This window comes from Neovison vison, chromosome 2 (genome assembly GCF_020171115.1).
Source record: "Neovison vison isolate M4711 chromosome 2, ASM_NN_V1, whole genome shotgun sequence".
NCBI lineage: Eukaryota > Metazoa > Chordata > Mammalia > Carnivora > Mustelidae > Neogale > Neogale vison.
In genome coordinates, this window is record NC_058092.1 from 94,459,329 (window position 1) to 94,486,049 (window position 26,721).

Below are 26,721 nucleotides of genomic sequence, written 5' to 3' on the forward strand. Positions count from 1 at the left end.
AGTGGAACAGAGTAGAGAGCCCTGATATGGACCCTCAACTCTATGGTCAATTAATCTTCGACAAAACAGGAAAAAATATACAGTGGAAAAAAGACAGTCTCTTCAATAAATGGTGCTGGGAAAACTGGACAGCTATATGTAGAAGAATGAAACTCGACCATTCTCTTACACCGTACACAAAGATCAACTCAAAATGGATAAAAGACCTCAACGTGAGACAGGAATCTATCAGAATCTTAGAGGAGAACATAGGCAGTAATCTCTTCGATATCAGCCACAGCAACTTCTTTCAAGATACGTCTCCAAAGGCAAAGGAAACAAAAGCGAAAATAGACTTCTGGGACTTCATCAAAATCAAAACTTCTGCACAGCAAAGGAAACAGTCAAAAAAACAAAGAGGCAACCCACGGAATGGGAGAAGATATTTGCAAATGACAGTACAGACAAAAGGTTGATATCCAGGATCTATAATGAACTCCTCAAACTCAACCCACACGAAACAGACAAACACATCAAAAAATGGGCAGAAGATATGAACAGACACTTCTCCAATCAAGAAATACAAATGGCTATCAGACACATGAAAAAATGCTCATCATCATTAGCCCTCAGGGAGATGCAAATTAAAACCACTTTGAGATATCACCTTACACCAGTTAGAATGGCCAAAATTAACAAGACAGGAAACAACATGTGTTGGAGAGGATGTGGAGAAAGGGGAACCCTCTTACACTGTTGGTGGGAATGCAAGTTGGTGCAGCCTCTTTGGAGAACAGTGTGGAGATTCCTCAAGAAATTAAAAATAGAGCTTCCCTACGACCCTGCAATTGCACTCCTGGGTATTTACCCCAAAGATACAGATGTCGTGAAAAGAAGGGCCATCTGTACCCCAATGTTTATAGCAGCAATGGCCACAGTCGCCAAACTATGGAAAGAACCAAGATGCCCTTCAACGGATGAATGGATAAGGAAGATGTGGTCCATATACACTATGGAGTATTATGCCTCCATCAGAAAGGACGAATATCCAACTTTTGTAGCAACATGGACGGGACTGGAAGAGATTATGCTGAGTGAAATCAGTCAAGCAGAGAGAGTCAATTATCATATGGTTTCACTCATTTGTGGAGCATAACCAATAGCATGGAGGACAAGGGGCGTTAGAGAGGAGTAGGGAATTTGGGTAAATTGGAAGGGGAGGTGAACCATGAGAGACTATGGACTCTGAAAAACAGTCTGAGGGGTTTGAAGTGGCGGGGGGGTGGGAGGTTGGGGTACCAGGTGGTGGGTATTATAGAGGGCACAGCTTGCATGGAGCACTGGGTGTGGTGAAAAAATAATGAATACTGTTTTTCTGAAAATAAATAAATTGGGAAAAAAAAAAAGAAAAAAAAAAAAAGAATTAGACATATCTGTAAAAAAAAAAAAAAAAAAAGAATGCTTGGATCAACCAGGAGATCAAAGAAGAACTGAAACAATTCATGGAAACCAATGAGAATGAAGACACTTCGGTCCAAAACCTATGGGATACAGCAAAGGCGGTCCTAAGGGGAAAATATATAGCCATCCAAGCCTTGCTCAAAAAAATTGAAAAATCCAGAACACACCAGCTATCTCTACACCTTAAAGAACTGGAGGATCAACAACAAATCAAACCAACTCCACACATAAGAAGGGAAATCATCAAGATTAGAGCTGAGATCAATGAGGGAGAAACCAGAGATACAGTAGAACGTATCAATGAAACTAGAAGCTGGTTTTTTGAAAGAATCAATAAGATCGATAAGCCACTGGCTACACTAATCCGAAAGAAAAGAGAGAAATCCCAAATTCATAAAATTATGAATGAAAAGGGAGAGATCACAACTAACGCCAAGGAAGTAGAAACAATCATCAGAAGTTATTACGAACAGTTATATGCCAATAAGCTTAGCAACCTAGATGAAATGGATGCATTCCTGGAAAAATATAAACTACCAAAATTGAACCAGGAAGAAATCGACAACCTGAATAGACCGATATCTAATAACGAGATTGAAGCAGTGATCAAAAATCTCCCAAAAAACAAGAGCCCAGGACCAGACGGATTCCCTGGGGAATTCTACCAAACCTTCCAAGAAGAAATAACACCTATTCTCCTGAAGCTGTTTCAAAAAATTGAAGCAGAAGGAAAACTTCCAGACTCTTTCTATGAAGCCAGCATTACCCTGATCCCCAAACCAGGCAAGGACCATACCAAAAAGGAGAATTTCAGACCAATATCACTGATGAATATGGATGCTAAGATTCTCAACAAGATCCTAGCCAACAGGATCCAACAACACATTAAAAAGATTATCCACCATGATCAGGTGGGATTCACCCCTGGGCTACAAGGATGGTTCAACATTCGTAAATCAATCAATGTGATACAACAAATTAATAGGAGAAGAGAGAAGAACCACATGGTCCTCTCAATTGATGCAGAAAAAGCATTTGACAAAATCCAACATCCGTTCCTGATTAAAACGCTTCAAAGTATAGGGATAGAGGGAACATTCCTGAACCTCATCAAATCTATCTATGAAAGACCCACAGCAAATATCATCCTCAATGGGAAAAAGCTTGCAGCCTTCCCGTTGAGATCAGGAACAAGACAAGGATGCCCACTTTCACCACTCTTGTTCAACATAGTATTAGAAGTCCTAGCAACAGCAATCAGACAACAGAGAGAAATAAAAGGTATCCAAATTGGTAATGAAGAAGTCAAACTCTCTCTCTTCGCAGATGACATGATTCTTTATATGGAAAACCCAAAAGACTCCACCCCCAAACTACTAGAACTCATACAGCAATTCAGCAGCGTGGCAGGATACAAAGTCAATGTGCAGAAATCAGTGGCTTTCTTATACACTAACAAGGAAAATACAGAAAGGGAAATTAGAGAATCGATCCCATTTACTATAGCACCAAGAACCATAAGATACCTGGGAATAAACCTAACTAAAGAGGTAAAGGATCTATACTTGAGGAACTATAGAACACTCATGAAAGAAATTGAAGAAGACACAAAAAGATGGAAGACCATTCCATGCTCTTGGATCGGAAGAATAAACATCGTTAAAATGTCTATACTGCCTAGAGCAATCTATACTTTTAATGCCATTCCGATCAAAATTCCACCGGCATTCTTCAAAGAGCTGGAGCAAATAATCCAAAAATTTGTATGGAATCAGAAGAGACCCCGAATCGCTAAGGAAACGTTGAAAAACAAAAATAAAGCTGGCGGCATCACCTTACCTGATTTCAAGCTTTATTACAAAGCTGTGATCACCAAGACAGCATGGTACTGGCATAAAAACAGACACATAGACCAGTGGAACAGAGTAGAGAGCCCTGATATGGACCCTCAACTCTATGGTCAATTAATCTTCGACAAAACAGGAAAAAATATACAGTGGAAAAAAGACAGTCTCTTCAATAAATGGTGCTGGGAAAACTGGACAGCTATATGTAGAAGAATGAAACTCGACCATTCTCTTACACCGTACACAAAGATCAACTCAAAATGGATAAAAGACCTCAACGTGAGACAGGAATCTATCAGAATCTTAGAGGAGAACATAGGCAGTAATCTCTTCGATATCAGCCACAGCAACTTCTTTCAAGATACGTCTCCAAAGGCAAAGGAAACAAAAGCGAAAATAGACTTCTGGGACTTCATCAAAATCAAAACTTCTGCACAGCAAAGGAAACAGTCAAAAAAACAAAGAGGCAACCCACGGAATGGGAGAAGATATTTGCAAATGACAGTACAGACAAAAGGTTGATATCCAGGATCTATAATGAACTCCTCAAACTCAACCCACACGAAACAGACAAACACATCAAAAAATGGGCAGAAGATATGAACAGACACTTCTCCAATCAAGAAATACAAATGGCTATCAGACACATGAAAAAATGCTCATCATCATTAGCCCTCAGGGAGATGCAAATTAAAACCACTTTGAGATATCACCTTACACCAGTTAGAATGGCCAAAATTAACAAGACAGGAAACAACATGTGTTGGAGAGGATGTGGAGAAAGGGGAACCCTCTTACACTGTTGGTGGGAATGCAAGTTGGTGCAGCCTCTTTGGAGAACAGTGTGGAGATTCCTCAAGAAATTAAAAATAGAGCTTCCCTACGACCCTGCAATTGCACTCCTGGGTATTTACCCCAAAGATACAGATGTCGTGAAAAGAAGGGCCATCTGTACCCCAATGTTTATAGCAGCAATGGCCACAGTCGCCAAACTATGGAAAGAACCAAGATGCCCTTCAACGGATGAATGGATAAGGAAGATGTGGTCCATATACACTATGGAGTATTATGCCTCCATCAGAAAGGACGAATATCCAACTTTTGTAGCAACATGGACGGGACTGGAAGAGATTATGCTGAGTGAAATCAGTCAAGCAGAGAGAGTCAATTATCATATGGTTTCACTCATTTGTGGAGCATAACCAATAGCATGGAGGACAAGGGGCGTTAGAGAGGAGTAGGGAATTTGGGTAAATTGGAAGGGGAGGTGAACCATGAGAGACTATGGACTCTGAAAAACAGTCTGAGGGGTTTGAAGTGGCGGGGGGGTGGGAGGTTGGGGTACCAGGTGGTGGGTATTATAGAGGGCACAGCTTGCATGGAGCACTGGGTGTGGTGAAAAAATAATGAATACTGTTTTTCTGAAAATAAATAAATTGGGAAAAAAAAAAAGAAAAAAAAAAAAAGAATTAGACATATCTGTAAAAAAAAAAAAAAAAAAAGAATGCTTGGATCAACCAGGAGATCAAAGAAGAACTGAAACAATTCATGGAAACCAATGAGAATGAAGACACTTCGGTCCAAAACCTATGGGATACAGCAAAGGCGGTCCTAAGGGGAAAATATATAGCCATCCAAGCCTTGCTCAAAAAAATTGAAAAATCCAGAACACACCAGCTATCTCTACACCTTAAAGAACTGGAGGATCAACAACAAATCAAACCAACTCCACACATAAGAAGGGAAATCATCAAGATTAGAGCTGAGATCAATGAGGGAGAAACCAGAGATACAGTAGAACGTATCAATGAAACTAGAAGCTGGTTTTTTGAAAGAATCAATAAGATCGATAAGCCACTGGCTACACTAATCCGAAAGAAAAGAGAGAAATCCCAAATTCATAAAATTATGAATGAAAAGGGAGAGATCACAACTAACGCCAAGGAAGTAGAAACAATCATCAGAAGTTATTACGAACAGTTATATGCCAATAAGCTTAGCAACCTAGATGAAATGGATGCATTCCTGGAAAAATATAAACTACCAAAATTGAACCAGGAAGAAATCGACAACCTGAATAGACCGATATCTAATAACGAGATTGAAGCAGTGATCAAAAATCTCCCAAAAAACAAGAGCCCAGGACCAGACGGATTCCCTGGGGAATTCTACCAAACCTTCCAAGAAGAAATAACACCTATTCTCCTGAAGCTGTTTCAAAAAATTGAAGCAGAAGGAAAACTTCCAGACTCTTTCTATGAAGCCAGCATTACCCTGATCCCCAAACCAGGCAAGGACCATACCAAAAAGGAGAATTTCAGACCAATATCACTGATGAATATGGATGCTAAGATTCTCAACAAGATCCTAGCCAACAGGATCCAACAACACATTAAAAAGATTATCCACCATGATCAGGTGGGATTCACCCCTGGGCTACAAGGATGGTTCAACATTCGTAAATCAATCAATGTGATACAACAAATTAATAGGAGAAGAGAGAAGAACCACATGGTCCTCTCAATTGATGCAGAAAAAGCATTTGACAAAATCCAACATCCGTTCCTGATTAAAACGCTTCAAAGTATAGGGATAGAGGGAACATTCCTGAACCTCATCAAATCTATCTATGAAAGACCCACAGCAAATATCATCCTCAATGGGAAAAAGCTTGCAGCCTTCCCGTTGAGATCAGGAACAAGACAAGGATGCCCACTTTCACCACTCTTGTTCAACATAGTATTAGAAGTCCTAGCAACAGCAATCAGACAACAGAGAGAAATAAAAGGTATCCAAATTGGTAATGAAGAAGTCAAACTCTCTCTCTTCGCAGATGACATGATTCTTTATATGGAAAACCCAAAAGACTCCACCCCCAAACTACTAGAACTCATACAGCAATTCAGCAGCGTGGCAGGATACAAAGTCAATGTGCAGAAATCAGTGGCTTTCTTATACACTAACAAGGAAAATACAGAAAGGGAAATTAGAGAATCGATCCCATTTACTATAGCACCAAGAACCATAAGATACCTGGGAATAAACCTAACTAAAGAGGTAAAGGATCTATACTTGAGGAACTATAAAACACTCATGAAAGAAATTGAAGAAGACACAAAAAGATGGAAGACCATTCCATGCTCTTGGATCGGAAGAATAAACATTGTTAAATGTCTATACTGCCTAGAGCAATCTATACTTTTAATGCCATTCCGATCAAAATTCCACCGGCATTCTTCAAAGAGCTGGAGCAAATAATCCTAAAATTTGTATGGAATCAGAAGAGACCCCAAATCGCTAAGGAAATGTTGAAAAACAAAAATAAAGCTGGCGGCATCACCTTACCTGATTTCAAGCTTTATTACAAAGCTGTGATCACCAAGACAGCATGGTACTGGCATAAAAACAGACACATAGACCAGTGGAACAGAGTAGAGAGCCCTGATATGGACCCTCAACTCTATGGTCAATTAATCTTCGACAAAACAGGAAAAAATATACAGTGGAAAAAAGACAGTCTCTTCAATAAATGGTGCTGGGAAAACTGGACAGCTATATGTAGAAGAATGAAACTCGACCATTCTCTTACACCGTACACAAAGATCAACTCAAAATGGATAAAAGACCTCAACGTGAGACAGGAATCCATCAGAATCCTAGAGGAGAACATAGGCAGTAATCTCTTTGATATCAGCCACAGCAACTTCTTTCAAGATACGTCTCCAAAGGCAAAGGAAACAAAAGCGAAAATAAACTTCTGGGACTTCATCAAAATCAAAAGCTTCTGCACAGCAAAGGAAACAGTCAAAAAAACAAAGAGGCAACCCACGGAATGGGAGAAGGTATTTGCAAATGACAGTACAGACAAAAGGTTGATATCCAGGATCTATAATGAACTCCTCAAACTCAACCCACACGAAACAGGCAAACACATCAAAAAATGGGCAGAAGATATGAACAGATACTTCTCCAATCAAGAAATACAAATGGCTATCAGACACATGAAAAAATGCTCATCATCATTAGCCCTCAGGGAGATGCAAATTAAAACCACATTGAGATATCACCTTACACCAGTTAGAATGGCCAAAATTAACAAAACAGGAAACAACATGTGTTGGAGAGGATGTGGAGAAAGGGGAACCCTCTTACACTGTTGGTGGGAATGCAAGTTGGTGCAGCCTCTTTGGAGAACAGTGTGGAGATTCCTCAAGAAATTAAAAATAGAGCTTCCCTACGACCCTGCAATTGCACTCCTGGGTATTTACCCCAAAGATACAGATGTCGTGAAAAGAAGGGCCATCTGTACCCCAATGTTTATAGCAGCAATGGCCACAGTCGCCAAACTATGGAAAGAACCAAGATGCCCTTCAACGGATGAATGGATAAGGAAGATGTGGTCCATATACACTATGGAGTATTATGCCTCCATCAGAAAGGACGAATATCCAACTTTTGTAGCAACATGGACGGGACTGGAAGAGATTATGCTGAGTGAAATCAGTCAAGCAGAGAGAGTCAATTATCATATGGTTTCACTCATTTGTGGAGCATAACCAATAGCATGGAGGACAAGGGGCGTTAGAGAGGAGTAGGGAATTTGGGTAAATTGGAAGGGGAGGTGAACCATGAGAGACTATGGACTCTGAAAAACAGTCTGAGGGGTTTGAAGTGGCGGGGGGGTGGGAGGTTGGGGTACCAGGTGGTGGGTATTATAGAGGGCACAGCTTGCATGGAGCACTGGGTGTGGTGTAAAAATAATGAATACTGTTTTTCTGAAAATAAATAAATTGGGGAAAAAAAAAAAAAGAAACCAAGAATTGCGTCCTATAGCATTTCATTTCCTTCCATTGCAAAGCCCCTACTGCACCCCAATTTAGCCTGAAGCAGTGACAGAAGACGGGCCTCCACCCACGTTCCGTAGAAATGGAATGAAGGACTGACAGTGGGAAATTAGAACAGGAAAAAAAAACTTAGCATGTCTCACTCCATGTTGTTTCTATTTCCCTTGCTGTTAGAACCTTTAAATTAAAAACTTCTGCTTAGCCCAGGACATAGGCATCGCACAGCTAAGATCTGCAGGAATGGCTCTTTACCCTAAACCCACCTCACCTGAAGAAATAAAGAAGTGGCCAAAGTGGTCATCATTTTGGTTTTTCGACAGTGAGGAAAGATCGTAACTCGGGAGAATTGGGTTAATGAAGTTAAAACTAACAAAAAATTTAAAACTTATTTCTCAGACAACCATTTCCCCCCATCAGCTAGTGTGTCTTTTCAGACCCCACTAACAAGCTCACTAGCTGTCCCTGCAGAAGCCTGGACTCAAGGCTGGTTGATATGGCTCCAGCCTGGGAACAAGGCTCTGCATTTCTTTTTCTTTTTCTTTCTTTCTTTCTTTTTTTTTTTTTTTAAGATTTTCTTTATTTATTTGAGAGAGAGAGAGAGAGCATGAGAAGGGAGAAGGTCAGAGGGAGAAGCAGACTCCCCACGGAGCTGGGAACCCCGGGACTCTGGGATCACAACCTGAGCCGTGGCTTAACCAACTGAGCCACCCAGGTGCCCAAGGCTCTGCATTCCTCATCAGAGACAACGAGCCTAAGACCCCACCTAGGTCATACCAGCTCTTGGCGCTGGCCCAAAGCCGTTTCTCTTTATCTTAAGAAAACCTCCTGATGTGAGGGACTATTTTGCCTTCTTCTGATGTTAAGTCTCTGCCCCGAAGAAACATGGGAATATATGTTATGTTTGCCCCATGCACGTGCTTCATCTTTCCCATAAATAATCATAAATTTCCCTACCCTTTTATCAAAATGTATGTAAAGGATTTTTTGGATTTTTTTCTTCTAAGTCTGTTTTAACATCATATTGGTTTCTTCAAATTCTGCTTATCGGAATTCTTTTATGGTCCATATGTCTTTGTTATAAATGTTACATCAAAACTAGACAATCTAAGTCAAGCACGTGTGCTATGTTTGCTCGCCATTTGGTCTTAATAGAGAATACATATCACCTTTAAGCTTCCCACCATTTATATTACAATAAATTTTCTTCAACAAAGAGCTCTAGATAATATATGAGATATATATTTTTATATACAATATATAAAATATGTATCATATACATATGCATACATTATGTATGCATACATATATTGTGTGTGTGTGTGTGTGTATTTATTCCCCCCCCAACACCTAGCAACGAGGGACTTGACATACTCAGAACAGACAAGCCTGTCATCCTGGAGCCAAGAGATATAAAATAAGGTTGATCTTCAGTGCTTTCTGAGGAAAGATTAGTGATCCAAAGGGGGAAATGATAAAGGAAATTTTCAACTTTCAGTGTTTGTGGGCCCTGCCCCTTGGCTCCCAGGGAAGCACGACTGTTATTTACCAACATCAGAATGACTTCATCAAACTTCAAAGCACGGGCTCTACGGCTGTCCCGAGCACACACTGTACATCTGCTCGCAAATAACCTAAAAGAAACATTTCAGACTAAAAATAAGAGTAACAATCTCCCTAAGTTCTGTTCCCATACTTCTGAAGCCTGCAGCCTTGCACATAAAATAAAGTTTGTGATTTTTCTGAAATGTCCTTCATCGTGGTGATTTGTAACTCCTGATGTAACAGAAAGCCACATATAACCCTGTAGTAAATGTTCTTTCTCAGGAGCACTCTCTTCTTTGTGAAGATTGTGGATCCCGGGTAGCTGTCCTCACTTTGGCTCGAATAAACTCTCTTCCTTCTTTTTTTCCTTCTGCAATTCGCAAAGGTTTGTTCATTTTGCTGCGGACAGAGGGACTGAGACTCTTGACCACCAGGAAATGGCTACTGTCGAGGGTGGTGGGAAGGCTGCTCCTCAGAAGGAGCCTGGCCTGGCCTCCACGGCACGGCCGTCAGGACACTGAACCCCCAGCCCCCAGGCCTGAGGATGGCAAACCACATTTCCCCCTAGCTTGCTAAAGGGAGGTTGGGACTTTTTTTTTTTTTCTTCTTCTAATTTATTTGTCAGAGAGAGAGGGAGAGAGAGCACAGGCAGACAGAATGGCAGGCAGAGGCAGAGGGAGAAGCAGGCTCCCTGGCGAGCAAGGAGCCCAATGTGGGATTCGATCCCAGGACGCTGGGATCATGACCTGAGCCGAAGGCAGCCGCTTAACCAACTGAACCACCCAGGCATCGAGGTTGGGACTTTTTAAAAGTACACCTCACTAAAGGGAAGAAGGAGAAAAGTGTAAACGCATAGGGACAGATGACTTAAGATGCCTGGTTTCTCTTCCAAAGTGCCAGATTAACCTGAGGAGAAGACAAACATGTTTTGTTTGTTTAAGGCTTTTATTTATTTGAGAGAGAGAGCACAAGCAGGGGGAGGAGCAGAGGGAGAGGGAGAAGCAGATCCCCACTGAGCAGGGAGTCCGGCTTGACTCAGGGGCTCAATCCCAGGACCCCAGGATCATGACCAGAGGGGAAGGTGGGCGCTTAACCAACTGAGCCCCCTCGGCATCCCAAAAGGTGATTATGTTTTGAACTCCTATGATATGTCAGGCAAGAATCTAAGTATTTCATATACGTTGACTAACTTACTCCAATTCAAGCTTCACAACAGTTTTGTGAAATAGATTTTATGCCCATTTTATGAAGACAAGCAATGCCTGGGGAGCTTAAGGTTCTAAACTTCAGTTCCCATGGGTGGCTTGGGATTCAAACCCAGGTCCAATAGCATAACCAGTGCCAGTTCCACTGAGCCTGGATGTCCTGGCAGCCACTCACCTCGTCTGTCTTTGCTGGGAAATCTGGGGAGCCCTGTGCTAAAACACTTGGTTTGTGTTCTGGTCCTGAAGTCTTTCCCTGTGTCTAGGACTCCTTCAGCTCTATGAAGACCCAAAAGGGTGATCGGTTAATATCTCCTCTCCCCACCCGAAGGAGTCAACATTTCTGGGTTAACTTTGGCCCTTGACAGTCAGATTCTAAGACTCTTGCCTTTTTTCCCTTTTGTGAAGGAACGTTTTGGCTTTCCTATTCAGTGTGACCAGCTAAGATGTGATTTTCAGAGGCCAGGCACTTGAGGGAATGGCACAGGCAGTCCAAAAGACCCAGACAAAAAGGAGATTTAGGGGAACATCTTAAGAACCCTCCAGGGCCACTGCTTATAGGCACATCAAGACTTTTGTGTAGCCAAAATCAATGAAAGTATAACCTCTGTTCTGTAGGGAGGAGAGTCCATGACAGTTATGAGATTTAAAAAGGCTATGTATTATACTAAATATTAGAAGCCACAAATGGTCCAAACTCTTCACGTAACCTTTGAAAAAAATAGGGACCCAGAGTGTGAAGTGACTTTACTACAGGTCCAACAGCCAACTGGTAGACTTTCAACTTGCAGTCAAATGTTCCCTATGCTCTGCCACTAAAGAGACAAGCTGGGGGGCACGGGGAGCTCAGGGTTGGCCCACCCAACAGGAGGGGACCACAGTCATATTAAAAGAGGATGTTGCCATGTCCAGCCGGGAGCGGCTGACATGTTAGTGCTGCTCTGGGTCCTGAACCCGGGTGCTCCCGACCAACAGCTGTCACTCTGAGCACTCTTTCCTCCTGTGAAGAGTTATACCTCAGAGGTCCTGGGTGCCTTGGGACATATGGGGAGCAGTGTGCAGAGGAGAAAGATGGGGTTTGTTCAGAGAGTAAGGAGAGCTTGGGCCATAGTTCTCAAATTCTCTCGGCTCCAGCTATACTACGTGAATCCCCGCTCACCGGCCAACAGCCTGGGCCCAGGGGTGGGTGTGGGGCGGCTGCTGTTTCATGGCCAGTGTCCCACCTCTTCCTGCCTCCCCGCCTTTGGCCCCCCTCAGGCCCAGAAGAAGCCACAGGGAGGCACATACCAAGCTTGAAACTGCTTTTATTGGGGAAGAGGGGGACTGAAGGGAGTCCTCCCAGATCTAGCGCAAGTGCTCCAAACTTAGGAAAGAAATACAATAAATAGGTGATAAGTGGGGAGGGCTCTCAATGCAGGGAGGAGGGGCTCCGCTGGTCTCAACCCCTGGGCTTGTGCTGTGTGAGCTGGGGTGTGGGGTTCGATGCAAACTGGGGACCCGAGAGTGGATTTTTCAAGGTCCCCAAAAGTATCAGATCTGCCATCCTGCTTGGTCTCAGAAGCATCTGGGTTGGGACCTAATGACTCACCTGAAGAAAGAAAAGGATTAAGGTGAGGCAGGTGCCCAGTGAGGGCTCCCCGGGGCTCGTGACAACCATCAGCCTAGAGCATGAAGTCAAGCCTCTGGGGCTGTATCCTGTGCCCAGGACCTGTCGCACTCCATTCTGGCCCGGGGCTGGGCCTGCGGGACTGTCCATCTAGCATTGTCCCTCCCACCCCGGGAGCATCCTGCATTTCCTGTGGGGGTCAGGGCCCCCGGGTGTCCTCACCCCCAGCATCCTTCTGACGGCGTCTAACCGTGCCAGGACCCGTGGGGCCTCCTGAGGACACAGCATCTGCAGCTCCCCAGGTCTCAGGTGAAGCAGCTGGCTTCCTGTGAGGAACCTGAGGCTCTTCACAGTTCTGGGAACGAGAACGGGGAGCAGTCAGTGGCAGAGCGAAGGACCTGGGCCTGTGTATTTGGGGCTTGGTCTATTTTGGAGCATTGGATGAGAGGCTGTTTGAGCTTGGAGGCTGGGGTTGCAGAAGAATTCAGGGAATAGGGTATCTAGAGGTGAAGAAGAAAGATTCACATGTTGGCTTAAACCTATTTCAGGACTCCAGGGTTTGAATTGAGAAATGCCCTGGAAGAGAATTTTGTGGTGGGAAGGGGTGGCTGGCAGCTGAAGTTCTTCCCGAGCTCCTGGGGATCCTGCTCTCTTCCCCAAGGCAGAGGCTTCTCATTTAGTGCTTTAGGCCAGGCATGGACACTCCCATTCTTCTACTCTAACTCAGCAGGTGGGGGACACTGCGGGTCTTTTCTGTACCCCATATGTTCTGTGTCTCTGGCTTTCCTTGGCTATAATTTGAGTCCTTTGAAGAGGTTCTCCCGACACACCCTCTGTGGCTAGGCACTTACATGGTGGAGAAGTTCTCAGCCTGCAGCCAGGCTCTGACCTCCTCAGGCGTTGAGCTAAGTCGAAGCATTGGAGCCTAGAATGAGGGGAGCTGGGGGTCAGGGGCCATCTCATTTCATTTTTTAAAAAAGATTTAATTAATTAATTATTTTATGGAGTTATTATATATGGAATTATAATATATAATATATTATATATAAATAATATATATTTATAAATAAATATTTATTTATTTGACAGATTTTATTTATTTATTTATTAGAGAGAGGGAACATAAGCAGGGGGAGCAGGAGAGGGAGAAGCAGGCTTCCTGCTGATCAGGGAGCCCCATGGGGTGCTCTAACCCAGGATGCTGAGACCATGACCTGAGCTGAAGGCAGACGCTTAATGACTGTGCCACCCAGGTGCCCTCATCTTATTTCTACCCACAGCCCCCATCATCTGAGCCCCTGCTCTGGGTTCCTGTCAAATCACTTATCTCACTCCATGGTTTGCTTCTTTGGTGGGGCAAGGCTTATTCTCTGCTCGGGCCCCATGATAAACTTGGCATGTAGTAAGCCTGTGATAGTACCGATGAACTTGAACCAGGACTATCTCCTCCACTTGTCATTGAATCCTCCCTGCTCCCACCCCCGACTTCTAGTTTCTGGATAGTCTAGGCTGCGTGGTACCCGAGAAGGTGACTGGCTCTGGCTCCTGGAGGCCCCCGACTGTAGGGGCTCTAGGATGTTGCTGGGAATGTAGCCGGTCTGTCCCTTCTCATTCTTCACCAGCCACCACCGCTTGCTCTGGTCCAGGACCTGCCGAGAGGCACTACCTCAGTCACCTGAACCTCTGTCCACACCCCCGCCCCCGCCCCAACAAGGCTTTCTTCCTTCTTGCCATCCCCTACCCTTCTTCTTCCTATCTAGGCCACCCACCCCAGCAGCCACATACCTAGACCACCAACGCCAGGCTGCCTATGAATCCCACCAACCACCACCTCCTTTCCTAGGCTCAAGCCGATGCCTCACCTCCAACACCTCTTCCTGGGCCACAGTCAGTTCCTGTGGGTTCCTGGCTTCAAACTCATACAGGACTTGCATTTTCAGGGCTGGCCTGACAGGTCTGGGGCTGGAGGGCGCGTGGTTGGGGTCCCCAGGCTGAAGGTCATGGTGTGTCTCCTCTTGAGCGAAGTGGGAGGTGCTCCCTAACTCAGGGCTTTCCCCCCTCCCCCCGACCACACACAGTCAGGATGGCTGAAGAATAGAACCATTAGAGACTGAGTCCCTGTCCCAGCCCCACGTGTCTCCTGCCTGGAGTCTAGTGGTGACTTCTCAGCTGCTGCAGGGTTTAATGGCAGGTCAGTATGAGACGGGACTTGGGGTGGGGTCTCCCACAGCTTGGAGGGGTCTGAAATGTCCCTGATTTCTGAAGACTCTGCTAGCACTGGACCTGTCTATGTCTGAGGTCTCCTCTGAGTGCTTTATACCTGAGCTTTGGGGAATCAGAGGCATGTGCAGGCTATATGATGAGAAGGATTGGAATCTGAGAAGGTAAAACACTGCTTTTCACCTAAGTTGGGCTGGGGGGCAAGTGACCAGCTATAAGTGAGCCCAGAGGGTCTCTGAGTTGTAGACTCCACGGATCCACAGGGTCAGTCCCGCCCCTCCCTCCCCAGAATCATACTGTACCTACTAAGCCCAGGGCATACCGGAGGGAGGTAGAGTTCTGGTATCCTGAGGGTGCCTGTAGGGGGAAAAAAAAACAAAAACAGAGCGAGCAGGAGCAGGGAGTCAGCCAGCATGGTGGTCGGGAGCTGGGGTATCAGACCCCAGCCCTGCTCCCACACACCTGCCTCATATCCCCTCCCCTGCCTGGCGACCATTTAGGTCCAGGTCCCTCTGCGAACCTACCTTCCATGTCGTTGTCATGTGGCTGTGGTTTGGACTGAGAGGGCAGAAAGGAGCAAGAGAACAGGGCTTTGAGCAGGGCGCTTTGCGAAGCTCCCCTTACCTGGCTGGAGGGTTCTGGAAGCTGCCAACCATCAGAGAATGTGGGTTGGTAGGGCGGGGGCTCAACGCCTGTCCAGTCGGCCCTGAGGAGAGAACAGAGCTGAGTCCACTCTGCCCGGCTGTTGGATGTGGATAGGGAGGAGACGGCAGGACCCAGCCTCGGGATCTTCTAGGGAAGGGGGGACATGGCCTGTGAGCACAGATAAAAGGCCAGACACCCATACAGGGGCACATGGTGAAGCACGCACACCTCCCACTGTGTGGGTCTCTGCAGCCCAGCCTCACCCCGGCTGTCAAGTGCAGATACATCCACTTGGTAAGAACAGGCTGGGTCCTTCAGCGCAAGGACAGGGGGTTTGGATCAAAGGAGTGGAACCACAGAGTGTCGCAGCTGGAAGACCCCCCCCCCAACCCCGGGGTCTCGGGCAGGGCTTCTCAGACCTGTTTTTCATATCTTGGCAGCAGCTCTGTTTCCTTTGGCTAACTCGTGGGTGGAACTCCACCTCGAATTATAGGACCTGCTATGCTTGAGTCTAAGGTGGCGACTGCTCCTTGCTTCCTCGCCTTCCTTCCCCCTCCTGGCCCCCTGCACTGCCACTGCAGGAAGAGGAATCTCTTCCAAGGGCCTGTCCCTGGGGAAACCCCGCTCACCTTGAGGAAACTCCCTCCCTCCGTCACCAGGCCAGAGGGGAGTATTCCTTCTGGAACGCCCCAGGGTTACTGCTCCTCTCCCACTGTATCTCATATGCTTCCCATATCTGTGTTTCTCACTCTCTGGAGCCCCTCTATAGTGTCCCGAGTGCAGTGGGTAGTATATTGGAGGCAGCTAGTATCTACTAGTATCTACCCAATGCGCATGAATACACCATTCTTTTTCAAAGAACCTTTTTTAAAGGTTCCCTTCCTTTACCCTAAAAACATTCTCAAGTCTTCCCTTGACCCTGCATTAGCAGTCATTTATTTATTTAATTTCAGGCAGTCATTCTAGCACCTTCTCTTTTCTGAGGATGTGTCTAGACACTCTGCCTATCTTTTCTTACCTCCAGGTCTTTCCTTATTTTTTGCAACCTGATTTTTAGCTCTGCTATTACTCTATCAAAACTCATTCTTGGGGCACCTGGAGGCTTCGTTGGTTAAGTGTCTACCTTTGGCCCAGGTCATGATCCCAGGGTCCTGGGATCGAATCCCACAGAGTCCCACATTGGGCTCCCTGCTCAGCAGGGAATCTGCTTCTCCCTCTCTTTCTGCCTTTTCCCCCTGCTTGTGCTCTCTCTCTATTTATCATGCTTTCTCTCAAATAAATAAAATCTTAAAAACAAAACAAAACAAAACAACTTGTTCTTCAAAAGTCCCAGTAATCTCCCAGTTGCCAAATACAATGGCCTTGTAGGGTCTACATGCTTCTAGATCACCACAGCATTTAGTGCCATTTGTAATCTCTGGTCAATTTGCCTATAAGCAAGTCACCTAAATATAATTTGCCAAAACTCAACTCGTTTGAGGGTTTTTACATTTTTTGGGTTCGTCTCTTTTCTGTATTGTCTTTCCATTCATTCATTTATTGATTTTTGGTTATTTGAAGAAACTGGAAAATATTTTAGGACACATCTGACTTCATTTTATATTTGAAATCATAAACAGGGACAGAGAAGAGAACAGAAATTACCGGGGACTGGGGAGAGGGAGGCATGGGTACAGAGTTTCTGTTTGGCATGATGAAAAAAGTTCTGGAAACAGAGAGCGGGGACAGTCACACAACACAAGGAACATAACCTAATGCTATTGAATTATATACTTTAAATGGTAAATCTTATCTTATGTATGTTCTCCCACAATGAAATCAATAAACTACACTGAGTTTTAATTCATGTCTTTAGACAGATGGGGTGAAAATTCTTCTAATGAGGCTGCATAGGGAAGGGCTGCCCATCAGACAGAAGACTCACTAGCACAACTGGCTGATTTCTTGGTTGACTCCTCTCTTTCTCTCTAAAACCCTCTTCTCTCCTGCTTTTCATACCTCTCCTTTTTTGTTTCTCCTTTTAACTCTCTGGAATTTCTCTTGGCCTCCTTGACCCTTTCCCTCCTTTGCCACCTGCATGGGGAAGTGTCCCTTCCTTCGCCTCCCACGGGCTGGGGTGAGCCTTGATGGTTTAAGTGAGTCCCTGGGGCTCCCTCTGGAGCCCTTCCCCCAAGGGGCTCCAGATGTCACTTCCGTGCTCACTGTTCTCAAACCCACAGTCCAGCCAGGACCTCTCTCCTGTGTTCGGGGGCCCCTCACTATCTGGGGAATGTTTCACCGAAGCCCCAGCTTGGTGCATCCCCCGCTGGTTCCACCTCCTGCCTGCTCCCCGAGGCCCTGGTCAGCGAGGCCTGACTGCGCTGTGGCCCATCTGACGGCCACGCCGCGTAGTGTGGCTTTTTTCCTTTCCCCACCCTGGCCCACTGGTTGCTAAGTCTTAGTTGATGTGACATCAGCAGCTCTTCCATCAGCAAGCCTCCAAGTCCGGCTGGATTGAGACAAAGTTTTCACTTTGTCCTTGACCAAAATGAGAAAATATTTTAATAGCAAGCAGGCTGCCAACTCTGCTTTCTTGGCAAGAGTTGTTCTTTCTTTCTTCAGTGGTGTGGGTGATGGTGAGTGGCCAACTTTTCGTTTTTGCTTTTTTTTAACTGTTTGTACTTAGTCTAATAAAAAGTTGGGAACTCCATGTAGAAGTCATCCCAAATTTGATTTGCGTTATTTCTGGCGTGTGACAACGTAGAGCCTGCCATCTCCAATGTCCGGCCCAATGCCCCCATGCCCAGGCCTTGTCCTCACTCACCGGCTGGTGGTCCAGGCCACACCCAGCCTCTTCCAGAAGTCAGTCTCAGCCGGGCTGAGGCAGGACTGCAGCAGGTCTATGGCTTTGGGGGTGAGGAGCGGGGAGATCACTTGGGCTGCTAGGCCAGGCTCAGGGCAATGGGCCAGGATCTAGGGGAGGGATGGAAGGTGTCAGGAAGCTGAGGCTCTCCCAGGGCCAGACAGGAGGGGGGGAAGGGGCCCGCAATTCTGCGGGCTTCCCACTCTTGTAACACCATACTGCCTCAGGCCTCCAGCTCCATTCCTGTCTCCCCTGATCCCTGGTGTCCTCACACCAACCCAAGCCCATCTTGCCTGTTGAGGGGTTCTGTACACAGCAGGGGTGGTGTCTTGGAGTCAATGAGGAGGCCGTATTGTGGGGAGCAGGGTGCAGGCCCCACAACTTCCCTCTGCCCCCCGCCTTCTGCCCTGGCCTCTGCTCTGTCTTAACCTTAGCCTGGCCTTCTTCGTCACCCTGTGGTCCCCAAACTCACAGAGTCTAGAAGTTGGAAGAGGATGTGCACGAATTCAGGGGCGTTCCCCTCCTGCATCCAGGTGGCCAGCTTCCCCTGGGGACACAGCACATTATGGGCTACTACCCTTCATCCTTCCCCACCTTCCCCAGCAGCCCAGGACCCTGTAACTGTTCAGGGGTTTGGGAGGGAGCCTGGCACTCTCCAAATGTCCCAAGAGGAGGAGGGGAGGTTCCCAGGGGAGAAGCTAGAGAGGGAAAGGATTGGGGTGTCTCCAAGACCAGAGAGGAGGTGGTTTTTGGGGTGGGATGAGGGGAGGGCTGTGGACTTGCAAAGAGTCACATACTAGGAGGTTGAAGCTGTACTTGATCTTCTGGAAGCAATCCTCGTACTGGGCCTGTGTCATCACTGCAGGGGAGGGCAAAGGTGGTGGGCTGTAGATCATCCCAAGACCACGCCCCCACCTTCCTCCCCTCCCCTGCAGCCCTCAGCACTCACCCCACTGATTCTTGCCCTTTTTCTTCCCCAGTCTCTTCTTCTTATGATTGTTCATTCCCTGGGCCTCCTTCAGCTTTCCCGTAAATAGCTCGATGTCCCTAAGGACGTGGTTTAGTATCTCCTGGACCCAAAACAACCATGCCCTTGAGTGGCCAGTTGGGCCCACCCTGTGACTCCCCCAACCTTGCCCCCAACCCTTTCCCACTGCCAACCAGAGTCTCAGGCCCAGCCAAGGGCCTGATCAAGCCTCCCTGTTCCTCCTCAGTCCCAGGTCTGCCGTGGCCATCCCAGGCCCGGGGCCCAGAGAGCCTCAGCCAGCACAAGACCACATCCAGTTACCTCATCCCTCTCCAGATTCACGGGGGATGGAGGCCGCAGCGGAGGAGGCAGAGTGAAGGTGCCTGGTTCTCGGACACTGGAATTGCGTGCCAGGGGCCTTGGGGATGGTGGCGTGCCTGCAATGGAAGGGGACCATGGCCCAGAACCTTTTTTTTTTTTTTTTAAAGATTTTATTTATTTATTTGACAGAGAGAGATCACAAGCAGGCAGAGAGGCAGGCAGAGAGAGAGGAGGAAGCAGGCTCCCTGCTGAGCAGAGAGCCTGATGTGGGACTCGATCCCAGGACCCTGAGATCATGACCTGAGCCGAAGGCAGCGGCTTAACCCACTGAGCGCCCGGCCCAGAACCTTTTTGATCTTTGATCCAAACCTTCTTTCCACCTGCCCTCATGCCCCACACTTACTGCACCCTGCGGTCATCCAGTAGGGCTGTTCTGGAGGGGACCCCTGCTCCAGTGGGGGTGCCTGCTCCTTGGGGAATGATCTTTCCAGAGGAGGCCCCCTCCATCTGTCTTGGCTGGGGCGATGGGCTCCAGATGGGGGTCTGCTGAGCACAGGATGGGAACACAGCTTAGACGAGGTTCTTGGGACAGAGGCTCTGCCCTAAGATCAAGGGCAGCACCACCCTCTCCAGGAGAGCCACTTGCTCTGCTCCCTGGTCTCCATCTGGACTCACCCTGCCTCATCTGCCTGCTCTGTGGGCCCTCTCGGTCCCATGTCAGTCTCCTGGCACATCTCCAGGGTTCCTTGGGCTCCTCCCCTGTGCCCATCTGCACCCTAGCCCCAGACTGGTCCCTCCCCAGTTCCAAGCCCAGGTCAGTGGAGCCACAGGCTCCTAGGATTTCCCAGAATTAGGGCCAGAGCCTGACCTACCCAGGCCCAGGCTATGAGGTCCTGCAGGTGGGCAGGGGGCACAGACCGCCTACCTTTGTTGTTGCTCCTCCTCCAGGGCCCTCTGCAGGCTGGTCCTTAGTTGCTCTGCCTGGAGGAAGTGGCAATCAGGCAGGCTGTATGTGTGTCAGCAGTGGGAGGTTTTCAGGGGGACCCTGTACCCACTTCTTCCCCAACCTCGCCCCTGGTCCCTCACCCCCACTTCCTGGCACTGGAAGAGCAGAGTGCTGGTGGCTGGCAGGCCCGACTCCTGCACCGTGATGGACAGGATGGAGTTGTAGGAGCAGGTGTTGAGCGCCGTGTCCATGGCCTGGATGCTGTCCAGGCGGTAAGAGTCCAGCTCCTCCTGGGCCAGACAGAGAATTCGGCCATGACGCCACTGAGCACTGGGGTGGCTACTGGGAACTCCTAACCTGGTCTGCCCCATATCTCCCTGTGGCCCGGGACAGGGTGTCGTCTTCCCTGACCTTGATGCTTCTGTCCCCCAAGCCTCCCTAGGCCTGGGTGTGTACTGTATATGGGGACAGGTGGCTGCTGCTTGGGACACAGAAGGGGTGGAGTCCATGCCCCGTGCTGGCTTCTCCAAAACCCATGTGTGCTGTGACCCACTGCAGAGTCTGGTGGGGTGGGGGGTGCTGACCTTTGTCTCAATGTCCAGCAGCTGGAGCCAGCCATCTCTGACCTGCAGGAGCAAGTCTTGGCTCCACACCCGGCCCTGGGCATCCATCTCCTGCAGCTTCCTCAGGGCATCTCTGGGGTCCTGGACTTTATGCGTCCCCAGCTTACATGTCATCAGGTGCTGAGGGGAAAGGAGGTTTGGAGAACGGGTGCGCAGGTGGTGGTGGGCAAGGGTGGGGGAAAGGCAGCAGAGGATGTGTTCCTGGCCTCCTTGTCGGGGAGGTCCCAGGCCATCCCCACAGAGAAGCCTTCGAGGGCTGATGGGAGACCAGGAGCAGCTGGGCTAGGATAGGGCCCCGGGTGTCAGGGTCAGATGAGCTGCGCCAGAGCATTCAGGGCTCCGGAGGAAGGATGTCATGAAGGATGTCATGGCCCTTACCAGCCCAGGCCAGCAGAGGGGGCTGTTTGGTGGTAGATGGGGGCTCTAACAACCCAACAAAAAAAGTCTGAACTCCTATGGGTGGGATATAGGACCCTCAGATATTGTCTCTGGCTTTCTTTGCTCCCTTTGGGAATCCACTATCCCAACCTGGTCCTTCCCTTCACTGCCCGAGCATTTCCTGCCTCCCTGCCTTGGCTCACACTCTTCCCATGCCCAGAATGCTTTTCCCACTTCTGCTAGTCTAGCCCTTTCCCGTCTCCCAGGAAGATCAAGAGCTCCCTCTGAGTTTTGCCTGATGAAGGCCATGGTCATCTCGGTCTCACTCAGAGCCTTGCCCCGTGCGAATCCTATCATCCTGACAGGTGTTCGCTGTTACTCTCCCTCCTCGAGGAGACCTCTCCCTTCTCCCATCCAAATGCTACCTTCAAAAGCCACAATCCTACCCCTTGCTCTCTCCTCCAGGCCCTTGCTGGGGGGCCCGCCATTGCCTCCTGCTCCTGATGCCCCGCCCTGCTCTCTGCCCAGCCCTCAGCGCCTCTCTGGGAGTTCATGCTGCCTACATGTTTGGGATGTCTACACGACCTCATGCACATCTGGGACACAGCTCCTCTTGCTCCCACCTGCCAGGTCTCATGGAGCCAGTTCCCTGTGAGGCCCAGGACTCCACCTGGCTGAGGGGTGGGGAGCCCCGCCCCTGCTGCCCTGCAAGCCTCCAGATCACTGCCCCTGTGTCCCTACCTGCTTCTTTCCCCTGAGAGCCCAAATCTGCTGTCTGTCCCCAGTGTGTCAACCTGATGAGGTGTCTGCTTGTTCCCCCAACAGCCTTCCAGCCTGCGCTTGCCCTGTGGCATCCGCAGCCCGTCAGGCCACCAGATCTCACAGTGCCCATGCTGTCTGCCTGCACAAGCGGGGCTGGAGCCTTCCTTTCAGCCCCCAAGTAGCGCATGCCTGCCCTGGGGGCTCTAGCCCAGACCTCTTCCTGCTGAGACAGGGATCTGCCGGAGTCCTTGCAGGGACCGCTAGGAACCGCTGTCCTCCCACAGGCCGTCCTCCTGCTGCCGTGCTGGGTCCTGGGCAAAGAACACTGGCCCAGGGTTACTCACCTCCACCCTGTGCTGCAGACAGGTGGGCTCAGAGGAGATGGCCTGCACGTAGTCCTTCCGCTGCACTGCAGGGGAGTGAAGCAAGGGGATGGAGGGCGAGGAACCCAAGGGGTGGGGTGGGGTGGGGGGCTGGTCAGCGACGGGGGGTGGGGGATGGGACGGGGTTGGGGGGAGACCCCTGAGGGTGGGGGTTCCAGGAGGGAAGGAAAGAGCAGACCAGAGGGGACACTTACGGTAAATGGCTCTGCTGCTGGGCCGGGACATGCTGGCACAGTGAGAGGACTCCCAGAATCTACACTGAACCACAGAGACAGCCATCAGGGCTGGGGAGGAAAACACGAGGGCAGAACCGGGCAGGAGACGCGCTCTTGCAGCTCGCCCCTCGCTCAGGCCTGGGTCCTCCAGGACCAGACCCAAAACTTCTGGCTCCAGGGGCCTTTCTGGAACCATCTGCAGCCTTGAGTTCCTCCAAGGAGCCCCATCTTGGCTGGGCTGGGGAGGCTCAAGGCAGGCTCCTGACCTCCCATTTTTTGGTCACTAAGGCTCATTCCCTTGGGCTCGAGAAGACTGTATGGGCAGGCACCTGGGAACATATCCTGTCTTGGGCCTGAATGTGAAAGATGCCAGGTCCATGGGCTGCACCTAGCTTCTGGAGGAAAGGCAGCAGGTACAGCACCCTTCCTTGCCAAAACAAGCCTCTTGTCCAAGCCTGTTTCAGTTCTGCAAATCCGGAAGAGGTCGATGTTGCCCCTTAAGCTGCGGTCGAACTTAGGAGCGGTGTGTTGTGTGTGCCTATCTGTTTGCATGCTTTAATCATGGGGCTCTGTAGGATTTGCACCTCCCTGAATGTCTTAGATAATCAAGACTCCTGTCTCCTCACCTTTCCATACTCTGAACCCTCTGCCCAGAGCCCCCCCTACCCAGCCCTTGAAATCCAGCTCAAGGATCACCTCCTTCGTGAAGCCCCTCCTTGACCACCACTGCCCAGAGTGCCCTCCCGATGCCGCGGCCAACCTTGTATGTTTCTCACAAAGACAGCCACTCTGGTTAGTGTGTGAACCTGGGGCTGCACCCCTTACAAACACCGTATTTCACTTTCACTCCCATCGTATGGACTTCTTTGGCTCTACGCACTGTTCTAAGGACTTCACCCTCATCAACTCACTTAGTCCTCAAAACCATTTCACCCAGAGGGTGCTGTTATCGTTCCATTTACCCGATGGGGACTCTGAGGCTCAAAGAGGGTAACAGGCTTGAGGTCACCAGCGAGTATTTCCTGGAGAATGAGCCTAGCCCAGTCTGGCTGCACACTCCAGGCTTTAACTGTGTAGATATGTCTCTGTGTAGATATAACTCTGTAGATATGTCACAGCACAGGGCTGTGACCTGCAGAGGACAGACTTGTCTTGCCATGGCTGTCTCCCCAGTGCCTTCCCAACATGGGGCGGGGGGGGGTTGTCTAGAATACACACAGGTTGAAAAGCAATGGAGGTAAGTATAGTGCGTGTGCATGCATGGGTGGGGAGGGAGTGAACTGAGCATGTGGGTCAAGGGTAAGTGTCACTGGGATGACGTGTGTATGCATCATGAATAGGGTGTCAAGTCTGTGGGCACCATGCATCTCCATGCTGTGCCTGGGTTGTACAGAAACCCTGAAATATCCCGGGCAAAGTATAAGAGAGCAGCCCACACCTGTTTATTAGGACTGTTATGAAAATAACAAGAGGTTCTGATAAGATGACTCAGGGATGGGGAAATCAGTTGCTAGGAAACGAGTGAAGGATTGTGGAGGAGGTGGCTGGCTCTGTTTTCCTTGTTTGGGAGCACCGAGTCCCTTTGGAGGGGACAGGGCTGATGGAAGCCTGCTCTTCCCCACTCTACCCCCACCAGGGTGCAACACTTCCTGCTTCTAGGTCCGGAAGAGAAAGAAGAGAAAATGAGCTCTGCCTTGGTCAGCCCTACTCCCCTCCCCCCATGCTAGTATGTGGGTCCGTGTGCGCAGGTCTCCCGGAAATGTCTGAAGCTCAGAATCGCAGACGACAATAGAGGGGAGGCAGCTGGCTTTGGCCTGCTTTCCCCTTGGGGGAGGAGGTCTGTGGCCACCTAGTTGCCCCACGTATCCCCTGAACTTAGGGGTTTGGCTCAGGGAAGGTGTGTCTGCATCACAGACCCTGGGAGAAGACCAGAGATGCTTCTAATCCGGGCTTCTCTTGCCCTGCTTCCGAGCCAGCTAACCAGCCCGAGTCCCAAGCCTTTCTTGGGCTTGCTCTTCCTGGCAGCATTCGGGAACGGGCTGGAGACCTCAGTGGGGAAGACACGGACATGTACCCACCACCCAGGATCGCCTGCAGCTGAGCGGCAAACCCCGCCCCCATCCTCCAGAAGGCCAGGCCTTACCTGTGTCCGGGTGAGGTTTGTCTCCCCCCAAGGGGCTGCCGTTTGAGTCAGTGATGGGAGCGCAGCGGCTTCTCTGCCAGCAGCCCCAGACAGAGGCCCTGTGACCGGCTGGCCCTGGCTGAGCCGGCAGGCCTTATGGTGATGAGGCCAGGAGGCAGCCACACCTGTGCTCTTTGGACCCAGTGGGTGTGGCGGCTTCGTAGGCCAGCACCCACTCCATGCGGAAGCCAGGACCTATGGCAGTGCCAAGCTTAGCCAGAGTCCCCCCAGGCCCAGCCTCCCCCTCTGCTCTCCCCCAGTGTTTGGGTGTGGCCTTCTCTTCCCTCTGCCTTTTGGGTTCCTCTGCTGAGGGCCCCAGTCTGCCTTAGGCACTAGGGCTGGGGCTAGAAGGAGAGGGCCCCTTGGCCAGGGAGGCCTGGCTTCTGTGGTCAGGGGACAGGTGGCTAGAGGTGGCCCCCTGGGGTTTGGGGCACCTGTGCCCGTGTGGGTGCGGGTACCACATGCATGGATGCATGATTGCGCCTGCTCAGTGGTGCCCGTGAGTGGGACAGGGATCTTGGAAGAGCTGAGGGGGTGGGGGTCGCCAGGGGGTATAATAAGGAGGGCTGAGACTTCTCCCGGCAGTGCTACCTCATTCTGCCCTTTATTCTGTCTCCTCCCACCAGCAAGGAGCGCCCCCTCACCGTCCTTGCTCTTCCACTCACTTCTCACCCCCCGCCCAGCCAACACTGCCCTGGGTGTCTGGAGTCCAGGGGTTAGATCCTGGCCAGGGCCTTCCCCACTTGCAAGAGTCCATCAGGCACCCACCATTAGGGGCCCAGGGCTCAGGTACCTCCTGGGCTAGCCCCTAGCCATGGCCTCATGGGAACTGGCCCTCCAGGCCTCCCTGGGGCTCAGCCTGTTGGTCCTCCAGTTTCTTCCTGGATAGGACAGCCTGTCACCTTGCCTCCTCCAGTCCCAGCCCCAGCTTCATCAAGGCCGTAGCCATATTCTACCCTCGGCGCAGGCCCCAGTGCCCAGCTAAGTCCATGCTTCTGCCCCGCTCAGGATGAGCCTGCCCTTCGCATACTCCTCCCCTGATGTCAGTACAAGGACAGGAGGCTCTCACACAGAGGACTGTGGGCAGGGGAAGGGGAAAGGCCCACCACAGAGATACACATGAATCTTAGGGCAGAGAGACCAGGAGCACCACCTGGCACCCTGGGCTCTTGCTCTCCACAGTGCCCTGTGGGGTGGGGGTGGAGGCCCTTGGGAACAGTGTGGGCTTCCCCAGACAGGATCCTTTATGGCCTGGGTGGAGCTGGCCCCAGGCCTTTGAGTCAGGCACTGAGGACATCTGACCGAGGGGAGCGCTCCAGGGAAGAGGGGACTTAGGAGGGACAAAGAGGCCAGGCCATCTGCCCTGGGGAATGTCGGGTCCATTACTGGTGCTTTTGCACAAAGAAAGCTCCAGGTACCAAAGTATTTCTTTAGTGAAGTCATCCTGGCTGGAACTCAAAGGACATCTTCTTGAACTATGAGACTAGGAGAGTTTGGATCTCATCCACTCACTCACTCACTCCCCAGCTCTGTATGGGGGGCTTCCCATTGGCCGGGCCCCTAGCTAGATGCTAGGAGACACTTGGGACTCAGCCCGAGTTCAGTGTCTCCCTCTAAACAACCCAGCCTCGCCACCCATGTACCCAGCCCGTGGAGGCACCAATACCCAGCCAAGCATCCAAGCAAGGATGTCCCTGGTCTGCTGCCTCCCCAGAAGGCCCTGCCACTCATTGGTTCTCAGGGCCTAGAGAGAGGC

The 26,721-nt window shown here is 49.6% G+C and overlaps 1 protein-coding gene across 4 annotated transcripts; it reads right to left on the reverse strand.

Annotated features, from left to right (window-relative positions):
* Positions 1-12,193: 12,193 nt before the first annotated feature.
* EPS8L3 (EPS8 like 3) lies at positions 12,194-25,043 on the reverse strand. Of its 4 annotated transcripts, none has more exons than XM_044236464.1 (19): positions 24,927-25,043; positions 22,763-22,821; positions 22,530-22,594; positions 21,007-21,165; positions 20,563-20,712; positions 20,402-20,457; positions 19,880-20,022; positions 19,477-19,592; positions 19,138-19,258; positions 18,986-19,047; positions 18,661-18,735; positions 18,150-18,298; positions 15,326-15,407; positions 15,024-15,058; positions 14,344-14,539; positions 14,002-14,130; positions 13,333-13,406; positions 12,704-12,836; positions 12,194-12,463 (listed from the first exon to the last, which is right to left on the reverse strand). In XM_044236464.1, the coding sequence occupies exons 2-19, from the start codon at positions 22,791-22,793 to the stop codon at positions 12,452-12,454; spliced, it is 1,788 nt and encodes a 595-aa protein (XP_044092399.1). In that variant the 5' UTR covers positions 22,794-22,821; positions 24,927-25,043; the 3' UTR covers positions 12,194-12,451. The 4 variants fall into 4 exon arrangements, with proteins under 4 accessions (XP_044092399.1, XP_044092400.1, XP_044092398.1 ...); XM_044236465.1 differs by having other exon boundaries at positions 19,880-20,019; positions 22,763-22,826; XM_044236463.1 differs by having other exon boundaries at positions 22,763-22,826.
* Positions 25,044-26,721: the final 1,678 nt, after the last annotated feature.